Below are 17,641 nucleotides of genomic sequence, written 5' to 3'. Positions count from 1 at the left end.
ACACTATAAGCCTTTGTTGGTTTTGGGTTTTTTTGTTACATGAGAGAGTTTACACAAGAAGAAAACGTTTTTACGTGGGCCAGTTATATTCTATACATTATTTTGTGTCAACTGAAAACGAAAATAGGGGAACAGAGAATTTGGGTTTAGTTCTGTTGGGATGGGAGATTGAATGGTATTATAAGGATTAGTAAAATGGGGGTTAAGCATTCAACTGCCAGGGGCAGTTAGTAGGACTTGGCAACATTTCTATTTCTTGCTTCTACCACTGAAAATCTTCTGGAAAGGTGTGTACTAAGACCATTTTCAGAGGAAAAAGGTACAAAGATTTTCACTTTCCAGTTAGGAAGTCATCTAACATGAACTCCTGTTCTTAAGTGCTTCTTCGTAGAAATTATAACATGGGCATCTGCATTTATCATTTGCTATTGATTTTTCTATTTGAGTTGCCAAGCCTACAGTATAAACAGAATTATTACAGTTTGTTGATGCTTTTGATACATTTTCCTTTTTTATCTTTGAGTGTAGTAAAGTTTCCATGTGCCAAATCATACTTCGGGTGATAGCTCTCTTTTTTTCTTTCCTCATTTTTTATACTTATATTTCAGGTAAATTATGATGGTTTTTACTGAGATTTTTTATATAACAAAATTATATTTTAACATTGACTTGTTTTGGATTTATCCAGCAGAAATAGAATCAAATTACAAAAGAACTGACATAAGCAGAACAGGAATTTAAAGTCTCGTCATGAGTTCTTTGAGGCTAAATTGTACTTTTCTGGCCACTAGCAAGAATTAGTAATAATGTTAGTGATATTGTTAATGAAGGAGACATATCCCAGACCTAGGTTTTAGAAGATTGTGTCCTGAGCAGGCAGAAGTGTTTTTAAGTTCTTTTCTGAAAGTTTCCAGACAGCCAGAAGTTCAGATGATTTTGCAACAGACTGCACATTTCTGCACTTATTTACTATAGTGTTTATTTTTGTATTTGGCGTACACTTATCATTGCACGGTTCGGCTGTACTTCTCAGGCAAAGAATGTAAGGGTTACAGGACATGAATTATGGGCTTCAGTGGGAAAACAGGAACATTACATAGGTAATTTATACTCCATTGAGAAAGAATTGGATTGTGCAATAACTAATATGTCATTGTTTTATCTTGTTTATAGCTGTGCTACTGTACTATGGGCTTTTATTTTGTGAGATCTCTGAAGCTAAGCAGGGTATTACCTGGTCAGTACTTAAGATGAGTGGCCTCCAAAGAGCATCAGGTGCTGCAGTAAGTGTGTTAGTGGCTCAGTAGGGAATATGTTTTCCTTCAACTCAGTAGTTAACCAGTACTTTGGCACAGAATTCGGAAATGCCTATGCTGCTGGATGTCCATCTTAAGTGAAGGTCCTTTCTACTCTGAGGATATTAAAGCTTCTACATCACTATTGATATTTTGAGACACCCAGATCCAACCCAAATTTGAGTGGTGAGAAATCAGAAAGCTATTGAATAAAAAAAATGAAATTGTTTGTTTTGCAGCCTTCCTTACACTACAGGGGGGTGGAATATTAGGATGTTATGGGAAAGCCTTGATGCTGTACAAACCCATTCTAAATATTGAGTGTGCTGGGAAAAAGTGACTGCCAGCCACTGCTAGGGTGACTCCACTACTGTAGTTTGTGACTGAAGTTCCAAAGTGCAGTACTCAGAAGTGCTTTGAAATCCTGTGTAGATGAAAGGTGCCATGTGAATGTGTATTCTATTCATCTGGTCATTCATGCGTATAGCGTGCTTCTGTTTTTTCCTTTTGGAGTGGGAAAAAATGTTGTAAAATGTATTTCACATATCTAAAAGGAGATATGAAACAGTAATTACACAACTAGAAAAAAATTGCTAAATACATCTGCATTTAAAAATCTTAGCAATTATAAAGTAAACAAAACTTTTCTAAACTAGAATGGGTGTAGATTAGTTTGTTGTATATGGGTCATATGTACAGTTCCATCCATAATGCAATCAGTATGTAGATGGGTTATTATCACAGTGTCTGCAGGTATAGAAGTATAGTAAGTAAACCAGATGGTAAATCGTGTTGAAAGTCATTTAAAAGAAATTGTATCCAATGGGTACTAAATAAATTTTCGAAGGCGATTTGTAAAATTGACCTATTATAATTTCATTTCCATTTTAGTAACTAAACAAACTGTTCCAATTAAGCAGTCACAATTCATGGAGTAACCAGGAACTTAAATTCAAACATAATGCATTATTGCAATGTTATTGCTAAACAGGCATTGACTATTCTTAACTCATTTAGTCAGAGTGCTGCTTCCCAAAAATAAGGTATTTTTATTTTATTTTAAATACATTTTAAAATAAACTACATTAAAATAAACTGTAATTTAAAAAAATAAAAAACACTTTCCACAATAGCATTTAGCCTAATGACAGAACACATTTCTAAAACATGATATCAGCAATGGTTATCGACTGTTGTGATGTGCTATTGTGTTTTTATTTCATACTGAAAGTGTGATTTTAAAATATCTCACCAGTTTACATTCGCTTGTCTTGCTTAGATACAACTCTGAATTCTAAATATAGCAAATGTACTGTTTTCTAGCTGAATTACTATCAATTTAATGTCAGAGGCAAACTTTGTCTCCTGCTTTTCAGACAGAACAGTTGATGCCCTGAAACTGAATCAGATATCAGGAAGATTGAGGAGTAGGAAGATGCCAAGTGGTCCATCAATAGGGACAGTTACAGTCCCTCTGCGCTGTACTTGATTTGTTCAGCTACCCATTTCAATCAATTTTCAGTTCACTAATAATAAAGCTGAATTTTGATGTGCTGTAGTCTAGTCTGTTTGTCCTGAGAAGTTGTCTGAATTATATGTGTGTCTTTCCCTTTACTCACTTGAGTCTGTGCTTTTGAATCGTGAACTTGAGCAGTGTTGTGTTAATGCACACCAACACAGACAGGCAGTGGTGAACCTGGCTGAGGAGTTTATCTGGTATTTTAAAGACAATCTTGCAAGTCATTATTGCAAGTTTTTCAAAGTAGTGAGGGTCACTGACAGTAACAAAGGTTTGAAGACGAGCTTCAGAGCCCAAGAGCAGACTGAAAGGACATCTAAAATATTCTCTGTTAGTATCTCCTTTTCTCTTCTTGGTTTTAGTTAACACATTGTGTACCTTGTTTGTGTAAGTTATAGTGTGCAATATTTCCCTTTCTGTCTTTGTGACCAATACAAATGTTTTAGTAGTTTTATGACGTGTCTTTCCAATCATAACTCAGATGTACAGTTTCTCATGTTTTGAAGAGCTAAGGATCTGTGTGAAAAGATAACCATTGTTTTTCCAGAGTCCTGTCCCTCATACCATGGTAGTAATGTGGGAGATGATGATATTAACCTGTGGTCAGGAGCAACAGATGAAGGGCTGCTGAACCAACATCTTGCAGAAAGTGGAGTGGAAATTGATCCTGAAAATGAAGAACTCTTTCTGAATATTAGTTCTCGACTACAGGCGGCTGTAGAAAAACTTCTGGAAGCTATCAATGAAACTTCTAATCAGGTAGGCTAATCTGATAGTGAAGCATTTTGAATTCTCTCTCTCATGAATTTTTTTCTTTATTTTTCTCATGAATATGTTTTTGTAAGGCTCATTTTGAAAGCTGGAACAATAGTTCAGGTGCCTACGCCCAAAATAACTGCTCCAGCATGAGTTTACTAATGCGTTTAGATTTGTGTTAGAAATCTGCTTTGGGCTGCAGAGGAAATCTGAATTTGGGCATGTTTATCAATCTAGGGCAGTCTTTCATTGCTCATATGGGTCATCTGCATTCTGCTGCGATCCAGAGATGAGACAGGAGGTGTCAGGGCACATTGAGCTGGCCCTTGTGAAGAGGGAAGATTAAGGGGAGCTGTGTTCAGTTCTAGACAAACATTTTGGTTGACTGGCCAAGAAGGTGGAGCTCTATTACTGTCTCTTCGGGCTATGATTAAAACACGGCAAGCTAAGCACCTATCCACCTTGCTATTAGAAAAGGAGTCTGTACGCCAGCTCTCTGGTATTTGTGATTCATGAATAATCTCAAAAAAAGGCAGTGTAAGGGTACAACTTTCTTTTTACTGTAGGGGTTGCTTTGTGTTGTGAGATGTTAATTGCTCTCTGCAGTGTTTCCTTGTTCATTGAAATGAGAGATAGATACCTAGCTCAGTCAGTTCAAATCGCACTGCTTATATCATGTGCTTCACTTTTAGATGATGTACATCTCAATTTGGAATTGTCTTAAGTAAATACCCTGTATCTCACTGTAACTTTTTATAAGTCAGTCTGTCTTCAATATCTCAATTTGGTGAGTCTTGTAAATTCATTTCTGCATTGCATTTACTTGCAACCTCATTCTGCAACAGGTCTCTTTTGTTTAACCATGAGTTCAATTAAGAAGAGGAGTTTAGTTTTTTGAGGTTCTTTTTCAGCTGAAGGCCTAGCATTACATAATGAAGAAAAAGGATACACAGATATTCCAATGCATGGGAGTTCTGTGTAAAAAAAAATATATAATTAGGCATTTGTAGGAAATCATGCATTTAAATAGCAGATGATACAGACAGAGAAAACAACTTCAAATTTTTACAGTAATTAAGAATTCATATAGCAATTAGAAAAGTATTGTCAATAATTTATTCCACTTGGTGCTTCTTTTTCTGAAACTTTTGATGCTGTTCTTTCAATGCAGTAGTTTTATACATAGCCCTAAGTTATTTTATTTTTGTGAATCATGCTTTTACAGTAAGCATTTACTTTTCATTATAGTGATGAAAGTAATCACTATATTCTGAGCAGCTTATATTTTTTTATTGTCAGTTAATGAGGGAAGTTTATTTTCATTTCCTAGCTCTGTAGCTGAGACCTTGACAATACCAGTAAGAGTTATGTTTTGGCTCAAACACATACACACATTTTTTTCATGAGTATGAATTATACAAATATGGATTTATCCCTGGTGATCATTTCTGTTTTCCTAGAAGTTCAAAAATGTTCATTGGTTTGCACATTTTTTTTTCCTACAGTATTAGTATTGACATCTTTTCTGGCTATTCTTTAGAGTTACTTTGCAAACACACAAACTTGTCTGCTTTGCAATGTCTGTTGTGTGCTTACTGGTTTCGCTACAGTTCCTGTAGATACCAAGGGTTTGTAGGTGACTTAACAATTATTTTTAAATTTTCAGAAACAGTATACTTTGTAAAAATACTGCAGAGTTGAAGAAAAAAATATAGAACTAATTATAGACAGAAAAGATTTTTACCTTTCCTTTTAATCAGTTGTGTTGTGCATACAGACATGTACCCATATCTTAAAATAAACTTAAAAGAGTGAGAGAAGCCTAGCAAAATCTTCGAAGTAACAATTTGAGACATGTCTGAACACACACTTTCAGAACTGGAGTGCAGCTTGAATCTTTTCAGACAAGGTGTGTAGTGGGTGTATGAATTCAAATTCCACCTGCTGGTGTTATGTATAGGTAAATAAATCAGGCCACTCCCCTGAACTCTTTTGGTTGGGAGAACCTTACAGGAAGCCTTTAAACTAGCAGAGTTTCAGAAATTTCTTCCTGTTGAATTAACTCCAGGATCAAGAATGAAGGCAAAGAGTGACATATTGTATTTCTCTTTCATTTGCTGGAGATAAAAAATCAATTTTAGTTTCTGTTCTGCTAGTTTGCTTGTCTGCTGCAGCATACCTGTGCAGGTAAACAAAATTATGCTTCCTTGCCTTGGAATTCACTTGCCTGCTGCTATTGGAAGATTGATTTCTTTTGTTTTTTCATGTGAAACCTCTCTAAGAAGGATTTTTAGGAGTGACCGTACAAAGTTTTCTTTTGCCTCTTTCTGTTTTGGATTACTCTGCTCCTGAATTACTCTGAGAATGTGATAGGAAGCTTCCTGCTGGTTCTGCGTAGGTTTGTCACAGACAGTGCTGATACCTGTGTTCAAGACTGTTAAATGTATGTGTTCTGTTGCAAACGCCTGTTAGAAATTTCTAAAACCAACCTACCTAGTGCACAGTACCCACGTGACGGCTGAGAAGACAGTAACAGCAATATTTTTGGAGATGGATTCTTACCGCACCTACTGGGCATCTAATCTGTTCAGTGATTTGTGGACTGAAGGCCAAGAAGAAGATACGTATGAGGTTGAATCTCGTGTGCCTCTGCCATATCCTTTTCCTTTCACTGAACACTTGGATGAGAATAATTCTGTAGTTGTAAATACTTCAATTTTCCACTTCAGCCACAAAAAAAGGGGGCACATTTTAAAAGTTGTCTCTAAAATCTCCTTGCCTACACCTCCCTATTCAGTAAGTATAAACATTTATAAAAGAAATTGTTTTTTAAAGCAGCTTAAGTAGAAGAGAATGCTGTGAAGAATGATACATACTTGTCTCTGTCGGTAAAGTTATTATGTGCTACTGAGAAGCTTTTTTCCTGGACAGTTTTTAATGAACAATGAAAAAGCTTTGATTATGCAATTCTCAATTTCATTTCTAACAAAAGAAATTTTTCAGACGCAGAAATATATTGTATTATAGAGATTTGAAATCTCATTTTAGAGCACTTCAATGATACTACATTTTTCTCATTATCAATAATTTACAAGGGGAGAGGCTCTAATCAGTTAAGATTGTTCTTTTATAGCTTTCTTATCCTGACTAGTAACATTAACTAGGACAATCTTGCTAATAGCTTCCAGTGATGCCACAGAGAAATTTTTTTCTTAAAAAATTCTTGTTCATGTTTCTGCTTTATTTTGGGTTTGCCCTCTGATATTTTTAATAATACATTGAGTCATTATTATTATTGAAAAGAGATGGAGAATAATTTTTATTCTTAGTTTTAATTGGTGTATTTGATGCATTTCAGTGAGCCATTTATTATGGGTGTCTCTGTAAAATAAACCTATCATAAGTTTCCTTTTATCTGAGACAGGTCTTCCGTTAAGCACTTCAAAATGTAAGACTAAGAATACTCTGTGATTTTTAAAATATCTCAAACCAGTTCAGATTTGCAGCTGCAGTATTTATACCTTTCTTTAACTCCTGTCAGAATAAATATTTCACAGTGACGATGTCTATCTAGAAAGGAATGCTGTAGAAAAGAAATCAAGCCTTTAAATTCAGTGCTTTGTAGAAGACAGTGTATCAATCACTTAAACATTCTTTTCAAGGTGTAGTTTTATTTATAAGTGGATCATTTCATTAATTTGTCTGGAGATCTTATTTTTTAAGAAATGGGGATAAAGAATATGTTTATAGAAACTGTAGCAAAGCCATGGATGTTACTATCGTTCAAATATCTGCCAACATCCATAATATTATGGAAGGAAAGAAAAAAAGGAGAATGGCAGGGAGAGGAGCAGGAAATGTGTGCTATTTCATTTTATGTAGTTGTTCTTATTCAAAATAAGTTGTCTTATTTTGAATATAAGGCACACTAAGGACTTGTGCACAGTTCAATTCTGTCAACTTTTATTTGTGTCCCTCAGAGGTGGACGTAGTCTGTAAATGTTAACTGTTGAGAAGCTCAGTAGTTGATTCCAGTGTGCTGCTACATTAGATGAACACTTTGTGTAATCAAAACTCCTAACATTAGAGTAAGGCTCCTTCCTTACTATTTTGCTTTTGTAATTCTAAGTTTAATTTTTTTAAATTATAGTTCCTTTTCAAATTTATAAATTAAATAAACTGGACTGTAAGTATACCATTTTATACATTTTAGTCTTGGTTTAGGTTAGTAATGTAGTGAGATTGTGCTACATCTGTGGTAGTACACGTTAAATGCACATCAGACAAGCAAAGAATAAAAAAAATCCTTAATAATTTTCGTAGTTGGACATTGCTTTACTGCCTTGTTGGCTGAAAACACAGTACAGTCAACATTCACATTTTCCTGGTATTCTCATTTACCTTCACCCTAAGGAGAGAAAGAGGTGAAACGCCACTCGTGTTCATATACACCTAAACTTTTGCCAGTTTTATGAAATAGTTTTTAGTTGTTCTAAGTGTGTGGTCTGTGATGGCTTACTTGTATTTAGCACAAAACTCATACATAAATAAAGGTGGATCTAATGTAAACTCATAAACCAGGAGTTACAGGAACAAAGACTTGCATTTAGCCAGGTGGCTCATTGAGTTCGCTATACTGACAAAACCTTTCTGTTTGCTTAGACTTTTGTACTAAGTCAATCTTCCTATTGTAGCCTGCAAATGTTCAGTAAAGATCTTGTCATAAGTCCAGTTAAGTTATGAAGTTATCACTCTGTAAAGCAACTGCTGATTAAATAGGAATGATAAAATAATTATCTGTCAGAAAACCTTTGGTTTGTCTAACTCCTGTATTTTTTTCCTGTGGTAGCTTGAACATGCTAGAATTACTCAGACAGAACTCGTGCGAGAGTCCTTCAAAAAGCAACAAGAGGCCACAGAATTTATCAAGTATCAGGAAGAACTACAAGAACGTCTTAATGAAGAAACCAAAGCCAGAGAGCAGTTGGCTTTGGAGCTTAGTAAAGCTGAGGGTGAGTAGCTCCTTCGATGAGTTGTTAAACTTTGCACTCACTTGCTTATTAATTGGGAAAAGAAATTGCAAGTTTGATCTGCTTCTTTGTAAATTTTAAAATTTAGACTTCTGGATGGTTATGGACAAGATGATTTCCAGAGGACCCTTCCAACATTAACTATACTGCAGTTCTGTTTCCCAACTTTAACTTATTTATTATAGTCTGACTTATTAAAAAAAAAGAAGATTGGATATGTGTTATTATCCTAAAAATTAATCTATTTCATCATAACATGTCTGTTTGTTCAGACAAATTTAAAAATATAGACAACTTAGAATCATAGAATCATAAATAGTTGAGGCTGGAAGGTGTCTCTGGAGATCATCTGTTCCCACAGTGTTCTAAGTAGCATCAGGTATAACAGGTTAGCAAGTTTTGAATGTCCACGACCTCTCTGAGCATCCTCTTCCAGTATTTGACCATCATCAAAGGAAGGAAAGAAATAAGCCCAAGAGGGCAGCTTTTTGTTTTCTTATGTTGAAATGCAGTTTCCCGTGTTTCAGTTTGCACCTGCTGCCTCTTGACCTTGGCTTAATTCCACACAAACATGGATAAGAATGTAGAACCTCCACTCTGAGTTTGGTGATATAGTTGTGATATGTTTGAATTTGGGCTGTCTGAAATGTTCTTTTTAAATGTATTTGCAACTGTGTTCAGGAAGGAATTAAAAAATGTAGAGTATTACAAAAAAGGGAAATCTAATAATCTTTTCTGACCTCAGGAAAATATACTTGAATCTCACAGACACTAAATTTGTTCTTTAAAAGTAGCTTTACTGTTCCGGTAGCTGAATGTTTTGTTTCCACACAGCATTTCTACCATTATCTGTTTGTAATTAGCATATGGAAAAAATACGAAAACCACACACCCTTAATGTTTGGATCTCTGGAGTAGTAAGCAGAAAGAGATTTTGGTTAGTTCTGAAGCTCAGCAGACTTCTCTGTTTCAAAGTGGGAGCATGGAGTTACTTTCATAGCCAAATACTATTCCTGGAGAAAGCTACCCTGCCAGCCTTCCTCTCCCTTTTTACACAGACATAATCCAGCATGAGTTCACACACTAGTAATAGCTGGGACACAAATAGCCTGATATTAAGTGCAGGTTTCAAAGCTATGTGTCTAAAATGTGGTGTGAGTGACCGTTAGTAGCCTGTCAGTTCACACAGCATAAACATTCTGCGTCAATAGCACCAGTACTGGCTGCAGCATTCCAATAGCTTTAGCAAAACTAGATTTCAGAGGGAATAGATTCAAATCTGAAAGAGATATTATTGCTTTTTTTTAAATACAAAATTAAGAGTGAAAGAAACACTCTGTGAAACACATCTTTATGTTTGAAAAAGATGAAATCTTCCACCAAAATATAGATGCACTCTTGCACTGGCAGAGGTAGAAAACTGTTAAGAATTGATGAATTTCAGAATGTAGGCAGGTTTTACATATGTTGCTCGTTTCCTTGGAGGATATTTTTGTCTTGACAGAATATTTGTTCACAGATCTTCAATAATAAAGTAGAATAGGCTAATACATTAAGACAAAGCAGAGAGGTTTGTGTTAAGTTTTTTTAATGGTAGGAATTTGTCATAGTGCAGATTTATGGATTTATGTCACATACAGAGATTTGATTTAATTCAGTTCAGTCTTTTGCTGACTTTACCTTCATACTGCTTTAATGCTTTAGAATTCCTGAATTAATTAAATAATTTTTCATTCCTTTTTTTCTGTGAGCTTCTGAAATTAATGCACTTATAAATGACAGGTACCTTTTTTTTTTTTTTTGATGTTGATATAACGAAACAAAAATGCCATAGAACTGTTTTTATTCAATTTCTTCTGCTCATTGAACTGCATTGTGAGCATACTCTGACAAAGCCAAGTTACATTCTCTTACCAAATTCCTTAGATAGGTATGCAGAACAATGTCTTAGTTCATAATACAACTGGTCGTGCTCATTCTCGAGATAAGATGTGTCATTTTTGATCATTTCTTTCTTATCACAAAAACTGCTGTGGCTGAGACATTTTCAAACCTCTAGTCTTTTAATGATGTCAGATAGGACTCATCTAATGTGATAGAAAAGGTAACACCAATTTGTTCACTGAACTCTGACAACTGTCATTACATCTCTAATAAAAGGAAAAAGAAAAAGGCAGAAGTAAATACCACAACACATGATCTTAGCAGACTTCTTTATTGAACATACCTTTTTGGTGGGTGTGTGTACTCCATTTAGCCTGGCAATGCCCTCACGACTTCCAGTCTGTTACATACTCATGAACAGCATCTGGTGTGATGGGAATAGCTACTAGAATTTGTATTGTCTCAAATGTTTTAAATGCTGTTAATGACATTTCTAGTTCAGTATCTTTTGTTTATAGCCAGTCCCTCTATGTGGCTGTGTTCTCTCTGAGTCCAAGTCTGCAGAAAAAAAAATTGGTCATCAGTGTACGATTGATACACACGGGGACCAGAGCTGTGTTTCTCAGACTGAATATGCAAAGACCACCGTTACTTAATTTCCTTCTTGATAGCTTTCCTCTGGTACGGAACTATGTGCTCACAGAGGTTTTACGTCATCTACATTGATAACAAATGGAAGCGTTTTTAGTTTTCCAGTATTCTCAAGCCAGAGTAAAATGCATTTTAATACTGGCTCAAGAATACAGATTTATTCCTTAGATGTCAGCTCTTACAAGGTTTTGGGAGTGATTGAGGTGCTAACCATGGACACCTATGGCAAATTCTCATGCCTCATGACGCTGGACGCATCTGTATTATACCTAGCGTACAGGAGATCCAGGATATTGTAGAAACTGTGGTTTAAGGTCAGATAATGTTTTGAGGTGCCTAAAATGGCATCTGAATTTATTGGAAATTTTTTATTTCTGTGTTTATTAAACACATATTTTTTCTTGTCTTTGGAGTTCCTGTTTGCTACAGAAGTCATGCACTGAGCAAAAATCAAGAGCTATATTTGGTCTTGTGCTATCCTTCCTATAATTTGCTTATCATGGAAGAGCAGCAAGGACAGTAGTAGAAGTTTTAAGGTGCCAAGTATCTAACATATGTGTGCATTCACGTGACAATACTATAGTGACTTCACCATGCAAAAAATTCAAATGGTTCTTTATTGTCTATTAAATCTGCCCCAAATTTGATATTCTACAGGCCTTATTGATGGTTATGCAGATGAAAAAGTATTTCTGGAAAAACAGCTCCAGGAAAAAATAGATGTAATTGACCATCTTGAGCAAGAACTACTGTGTACAGGTAACAAATTGCAGGAGTTAGAGGCTGAACAGCAGCAGATCCAGGAAGAAAAGGAGTTGCTCTCCAGACAGAAGGATGCCATGAGAGCAGATGCGGGGCCAGTAGAGCAGCGTATGTATTCCTCACAATCTTTCTATGAGATTTTCTTATACTTTCAAGTAAAATAATAAGTAATCTTGGTGAAAGTTCCCCCCCCCTTTGCAATCTTTAGTAAAATATGATAGGGCAAAATGTGTTGTTTTTAAACCTGATGCCTACTAGCATGATAACTTTTCTTCATATTTAAACAAAAATTGACTGAATTTTCACAGGGTTGAACAATCACAGTTGTTGTTTAAGCCAGCAGGGAACTCATACCTGTGACAATCTCTTTTTTTTATGTTATTGTTGGAAATTGAATATCTTGAAGTTAACACCTATGGATAAAAATACTAGTCTAAATACTTTCCAAACAGAGTTTTAGAGTGACTAGCAAACATACCTACCAGAATATGACTGAACTACACATGATGTCCATTTTAGACACAGGAGATGTACTTTTCTAACAAATTCCTCTATTGGGGAAGAATGGCACAGAAGTTGTATGATAAGGAAAGCCTGTTATCTACCAGGAATGAAAACTTTCAACACTGATGGTAAAGATTGCAGATAAATACTGTGTCATTGTAATCTAACTCACTGCTTACTCAAAAAACCAAAAGTATTTACCTTCATGAAGTAAATATGTCTTTTAATTCGTTCTTAAACTAATAACTTAATATTTTATGTTTGAGGGGGGAAGAAAATTAGAACAGTGGTGTTTTAAGAAGTACTAATCTTTCAATGACCGCAGTGCTTAATTGTAAATAGCAGGATGAAATTACCATTTTATTTAATTTCTAAAACTTTGTGACTATTTATAATGTTGGCTGTTTTTGTAAATTACACTTCTCAGTGTGTACTTGCAGTTTCCTGCGTCCACTATATGTAACAATGAAGTTATAAGGACAACCTGCTGCTTCCTACTTTGTAGTTAAGAAGACCTTTGTCCATGACTTCAGTTTTGTTATTTGCTATGTTTTAGATTTCTAAGTATTTTAAATATATTTTCATGTACAACAACTATAAGTTTGTAAATCTCTGTAGGTACTTATCTCATGCATACCAAAATAACTTCCACATTTCCTAAGTTATCTCAACAACTTTGTCATTAAATGCCATATCTATCTTCGGCTTCATTTTCTCTTACATTGTTGCACCACAAGAATACTATAGCTGGCATGTGAATTACTTTGCTTCTTTTTTTGTTTTCTCTCTCTCTATTCTCCTAGGCCTAGTAGATGCTGCAGTCGATGCAGCTTCCCAAGCAGGTGTGTTTGTATGTTGCATGGCCAATCTGTAACTGGGTGGAAGACTCACATGTACTGACGTTGTTAATCAGGATTATTGGGCTTTTGGCTTACTGACATTACTTGTAATTCTTACTGGCCTGCAGCTTTGATGTTTTATTTCATGCTCAGTTTTACATGTCACTAACAAAATTTCTTACAATCTCTAAGCATAATAAGCAAATTCATAAATAACCATCATCTTATTGACTTGTGAATTACAGATACATAGATTATATTGGAGGGATATTTTTGTAGCTTTTTTTTTTCTTTTTCTTTTCAAATATAGTTGAGTCATTCATTTTGATAACTGAACACTGCGTTACATTGATATATAATGGTTGCTTAGAAATGAGAATTGGTTAAATATGATGTAAGATGATGGTACCTAAAGGATCTTTCTTCTATAATGAAAGTAAATTGTATTGTTTCTGTCTAAATATTGATCATGTTTCAAATATTCTTCAAATGTAATTGCACTTTACAGTTTGGGTTTTACCTCAAGGGACTCTTGCAGTTAGTTAATATGTACTTCAGTGGACTATGGCTTAAGGGTCTTAATAGAGTGGTTTGGGGCTTTACTATATATATGTTTGCCAGCCTTTTCATGAGGACTGAAAATTGGACATCCACCTGGTCACTGGTTTTTACAAAGTTCCGGCTGCAGTAATTTCCCTCTCTGTCTGCCCAGCAACCTCACTAGGTCTTCCGGTATTTCCTTCAAATTACTTATATGTATCACAGTAAATGGTGAAGGCTGGGAGCAGGCGGATTTTATTCACACTGGGGATGAGAAGAGGATTAGGTTTTCTGTACCTCATTGTAAAGTCCTGTGCTGACTTTAGCTGTAGTTTGCACCCATGCATTTTCTTTTCTTTTCAATTATACAAAGACTTTTTGAGTTTTAGGAAACTTAAACAGAGAACTGATCTGAAACAACTTCACTGGCATTCCTCTGGAAACTAAAAGATTGTAATTTTAATATGAAGTTACCTTAGTGGTTATCTTGATTATTTTCAGAAGAAAATATATTTCCTGAAAAAGAACGATAGTAAAAACCCAAACCAGTTTTACATCCTTCTGCAGAGTACAGCATGGATACCTTGGGGAGTGGTTTTGCTTCATAGCATTACTAACTATTCATATCTAAGTGTGTGATGCTTTTATCATAATCAGAATTGCTGGAGGAAACAGAAAAGCTAATGAAAGAAAAAATTGAAGTACAGCGTCAAGCTGAAAAAGAGTATGATGACCTTCAGAAACAAGTGAAAGTCTTGGAAATAGACTTGGAAGAACAGGTCAATCGTTTAATAGAGCTAGAGCAAGAAAAAAATTCGGAACTAATGGACTTGAGGCAGCAAAACCAGGCTTTGGAGAAGCAACTAGAGAAAACAAGAAAATTTCTAGATGTAAGTATGGCAAAAGGCTAGTTCCATGCAGGTGGGTGGGTAGTGGTACTGGTGTTTGGTTCAGTAGGAAATGTTGGATTGTTTTTCAGATTTTGAGCAAACATAAAGAAGCACACAATAGTAACACTGTTACAGGTTCCGGCCAAGAATTTCATTAGCACTCTGAAACTGAAATTTTTTTTGAGATGCTTGTTTAGGACTGCTCTGTATTTTTAAATATAACTTAATAAATATAAGTTCTTGAATGTTTAAAATAATCAGAAGATTCTAAAACTAATGAGGAAACACACATTTTTGTGACCTCTGTTTTTAACAATTTGTTTAATTTCCCTGTTTTTCAACAAAGTCTGTTAGAATCAGTCTAAAGTCTGTGCAAGGTCCTGCAGCTGGGTGGGGCAATTTCCAGTATCAACATAGGCTGGGGGATGAAGGGATTGAGAGTTGCCCTGCAGAGGAGGACTCGGGGTACTGCTGGATCAAAAGCTGAATGTGAGCTAGCATTGTGCATCAAAAGAAGGGTGGCCAGCAGGTTGATGGAGGTGATTCTGCCCATCACTTCCACTTTCATGAGACCCCACCTGCAGGGCTCTAACTTTGGAGCCCTCAGCACTGGAAAAGCATAGACCTATTGGAGCTGTTCCAGAGGAGTGCCACAAAAATGATCAGAGGGGTGGAACACGTCTCCCACGAGGAAAGGCTGAGAGTTTGAGTTGTTCAGCCTAGAGAAGACAAGACTCCAGGGCACCTTCTTGCAGCCTTTCAGTACTTAAAGGGGTCTTGTAGGAAAGATGAAGACAGACTTTTCAGCAGGGCCTTTTGCAACAGAACAGGGGGTAATGTTTTTAAACTAAAAGAATGGAGATTCAGGAAAGATAAAAGGAAGACATTTTTTACAGTGAGGGTGGTGAAACACTGGCACAGGTTGCCTAGAGAGGTGGTAGATGTCCCATATCTGGAAATGTCGAAGGTCAGGTTGGATGAGGCTTTTAGCAGCCTGATGCAATTCAAGATGTCCCTGCTCACTGCAGGAGGAGTGGAGTAGATGACCTTTAAACATCTCTTCCAACCAACCTAAACTTTTTTTTATGATTGTATTAATTTAGTAGTCAGCTTTACTTGTACTTGGAAATTGAAAGCAAAGTTTCTCTTAAGTTTCTTGTATAGTCTTCCTTCATAATATCCAAGAATCTATCTCCAGATACTAAGCTACAACTTCCACTCCCTGACAGCTGCCTCTTGTACCCAACTTCCTGCCTCAGGCTGTCTCTGCATTTTTGTTTTAGACTCTCCCCTGTATTCAGCAAACACCATCTTCCCCAATTCCTTATTTTCCCATTTTATTCATCCTATTAAATGTCCAGTGCTGTGGTTGGAAGAAAGCTATTGTTTCTGTGACTTCTCAATTAACTTTGTAGCTGACAACAGTACAGTGGAATAATTTTTTACATAATACATATAACACTCTGTGGCACTGTCTCTGTATAATCTGTTATGAAGCAGTGTGAAAGGAGAGATCTTTCCAGATACTTCTTCGCACAAGTAGATTTGCTTTATTTCATTTTCCTCATTTACAAGATTATTTTCTCACTGAAATTAGTGTGTCATAATAGGTAAAGGTTCAGAAATAAAAATCCATTACAGCTACATTAAAATCTATGGCTTGTAAAGCTTGTGGTTTTATTTTGGTTTTCTGAAGTTTTGCAAAATATTTTGTTGCTAGACAGAAGCATTCCTCTTTGAATCAGATAATTAAGCTGTTTTATTTTCAATGCCCCTTTGTTAAACAGATAAACCTTAAAGGAGATGCTTCACTGGATGCTACCAGTTGGGCATTATTTGCCATATATAGATGTGTTTTCCAAATGTCAAACTGGGATATAACAACTGAAACTGGTCAAAAAACTGAAATGCAAAATTTAAACGATCTTTTTTTTTTTTTTTTTTGCTCTTGGCTCCTCATCAGTATTAGCACAGAATTAATTTCTATTCTTAATTTTTATTTGTGCTACCTATATCAAAGACATACGTTAGGACAGTAAATCATAAAATATTGGTTTATTACCATTTGTGTGGTGTACCTGCAACAGAAGGAACAAAACCATAACTTTTGTGAAATAATATTGGATGTATCTATGTTGGCCTAATTTTTTAATATGAAATGTGAAATTTGTTGCACCAAATGATGAAAGAAGTTTTTTGAGTGGTAGTTGCAAGAGATTCTTCTACCTTAAAAATTTGACATACTGTTACCAGCTTCACTTTAACACAGATAAATACTGGCACTATACTTAATGTAGATAGTTTTTTAAGTCAAATGATGTATCCACATGATTTCTTAACTTTCAGGAGCAAGCAATTGACCGAGAGCATGAGAGGGATGTATTCCAGCAAGAGATACAGAAGCTGGAACAACAGCTTAAGGTTCCTCAAAGGACTCAGCCTGTCAATGAACATCAAACCAGAGAGGTAATACACTTTATTATTTCTGCTCAATGAATATAAGTTACAAGTTGACAGCTGTTAAGATATTGTAATGAAGCTATCTTATGGTGTACCTAACCTGCATCCATTTACAAGCCAGGAAAGTAAATCCCCTTGGGTGAAGGGTAAGGTGTTTGATTAAAGTGGTGAAATTTTGGTATTTTGCTATTTAGTATTTTGGGAGTTTTAAAGGCTGGTTGGTTGTTGGTTTTAGTAGTAGATATACAGAGACTTCATAACTTTCAAAAAGACTTTTTCATATAATTTAATTTAGAAAATGCACTGTTCTCCAAAGCTTGTAGAAATATTCAGGACTATTTTAGCAATTTCACATGTTCTTCTATTGTTTTATGACATCCTGTTTATAGCACAGTTACACAACAGAAAGAACTGGGTTACTAAGGTTTAGCACTTGAGATGTGGCAGTGTTCTCTGAGTACACTTGAACCTCCCCAGTGAAAATCTATCTCCAGTGAAACAAATTCAGTGA

General features: G+C 35.5%; 1 protein-coding gene across 6 annotated transcripts in view; it reads left to right on the top strand.

Moving 5' to 3' along the window:
- AKAP9 (A-kinase anchoring protein 9) overlaps nucleotides 1-17,641 on the top strand; it is a 113,994-nt gene that overhangs the window by 66,235 nt on the left and 30,118 nt on the right. For 4 of the 6 annotated variants that reach the window (XM_054060703.1, XM_054060702.1, XM_054060701.1 and 1 more), the window contains 6 exons: nucleotides 3,362-3,573; nucleotides 8,420-8,582; nucleotides 11,793-12,005; nucleotides 13,205-13,243; nucleotides 14,438-14,670; nucleotides 17,017-17,136. In XM_054060703.1, the coding sequence (XP_053916678.1) occupies nucleotides 3,362-3,573; nucleotides 8,420-8,582; nucleotides 11,793-12,005; nucleotides 13,205-13,243; nucleotides 14,438-14,670; nucleotides 17,017-17,136 (980 nt within the window). Of the gene's footprint in view, nucleotides 1-3,361; nucleotides 3,574-6,105; nucleotides 6,367-8,419; nucleotides 8,583-11,792; nucleotides 12,006-13,204; nucleotides 13,244-14,437; nucleotides 14,671-17,016; nucleotides 17,137-17,641 lie in introns of those variants that run through there. The other 2 variants (XM_054060706.1, XM_054060705.1) reach the window with 2 other exon arrangements.

This window comes from Cuculus canorus, chromosome 2 (genome assembly GCF_017976375.1).
Source record: "Cuculus canorus isolate bCucCan1 chromosome 2, bCucCan1.pri, whole genome shotgun sequence".
NCBI classification, from domain to species: domain Eukaryota; kingdom Metazoa; phylum Chordata; class Aves; order Cuculiformes; family Cuculidae; genus Cuculus; species Cuculus canorus.
Note: the sequence above shows the minus strand (reverse complement) of the source record. Positions and strands in the feature narration are given on the sequence as shown.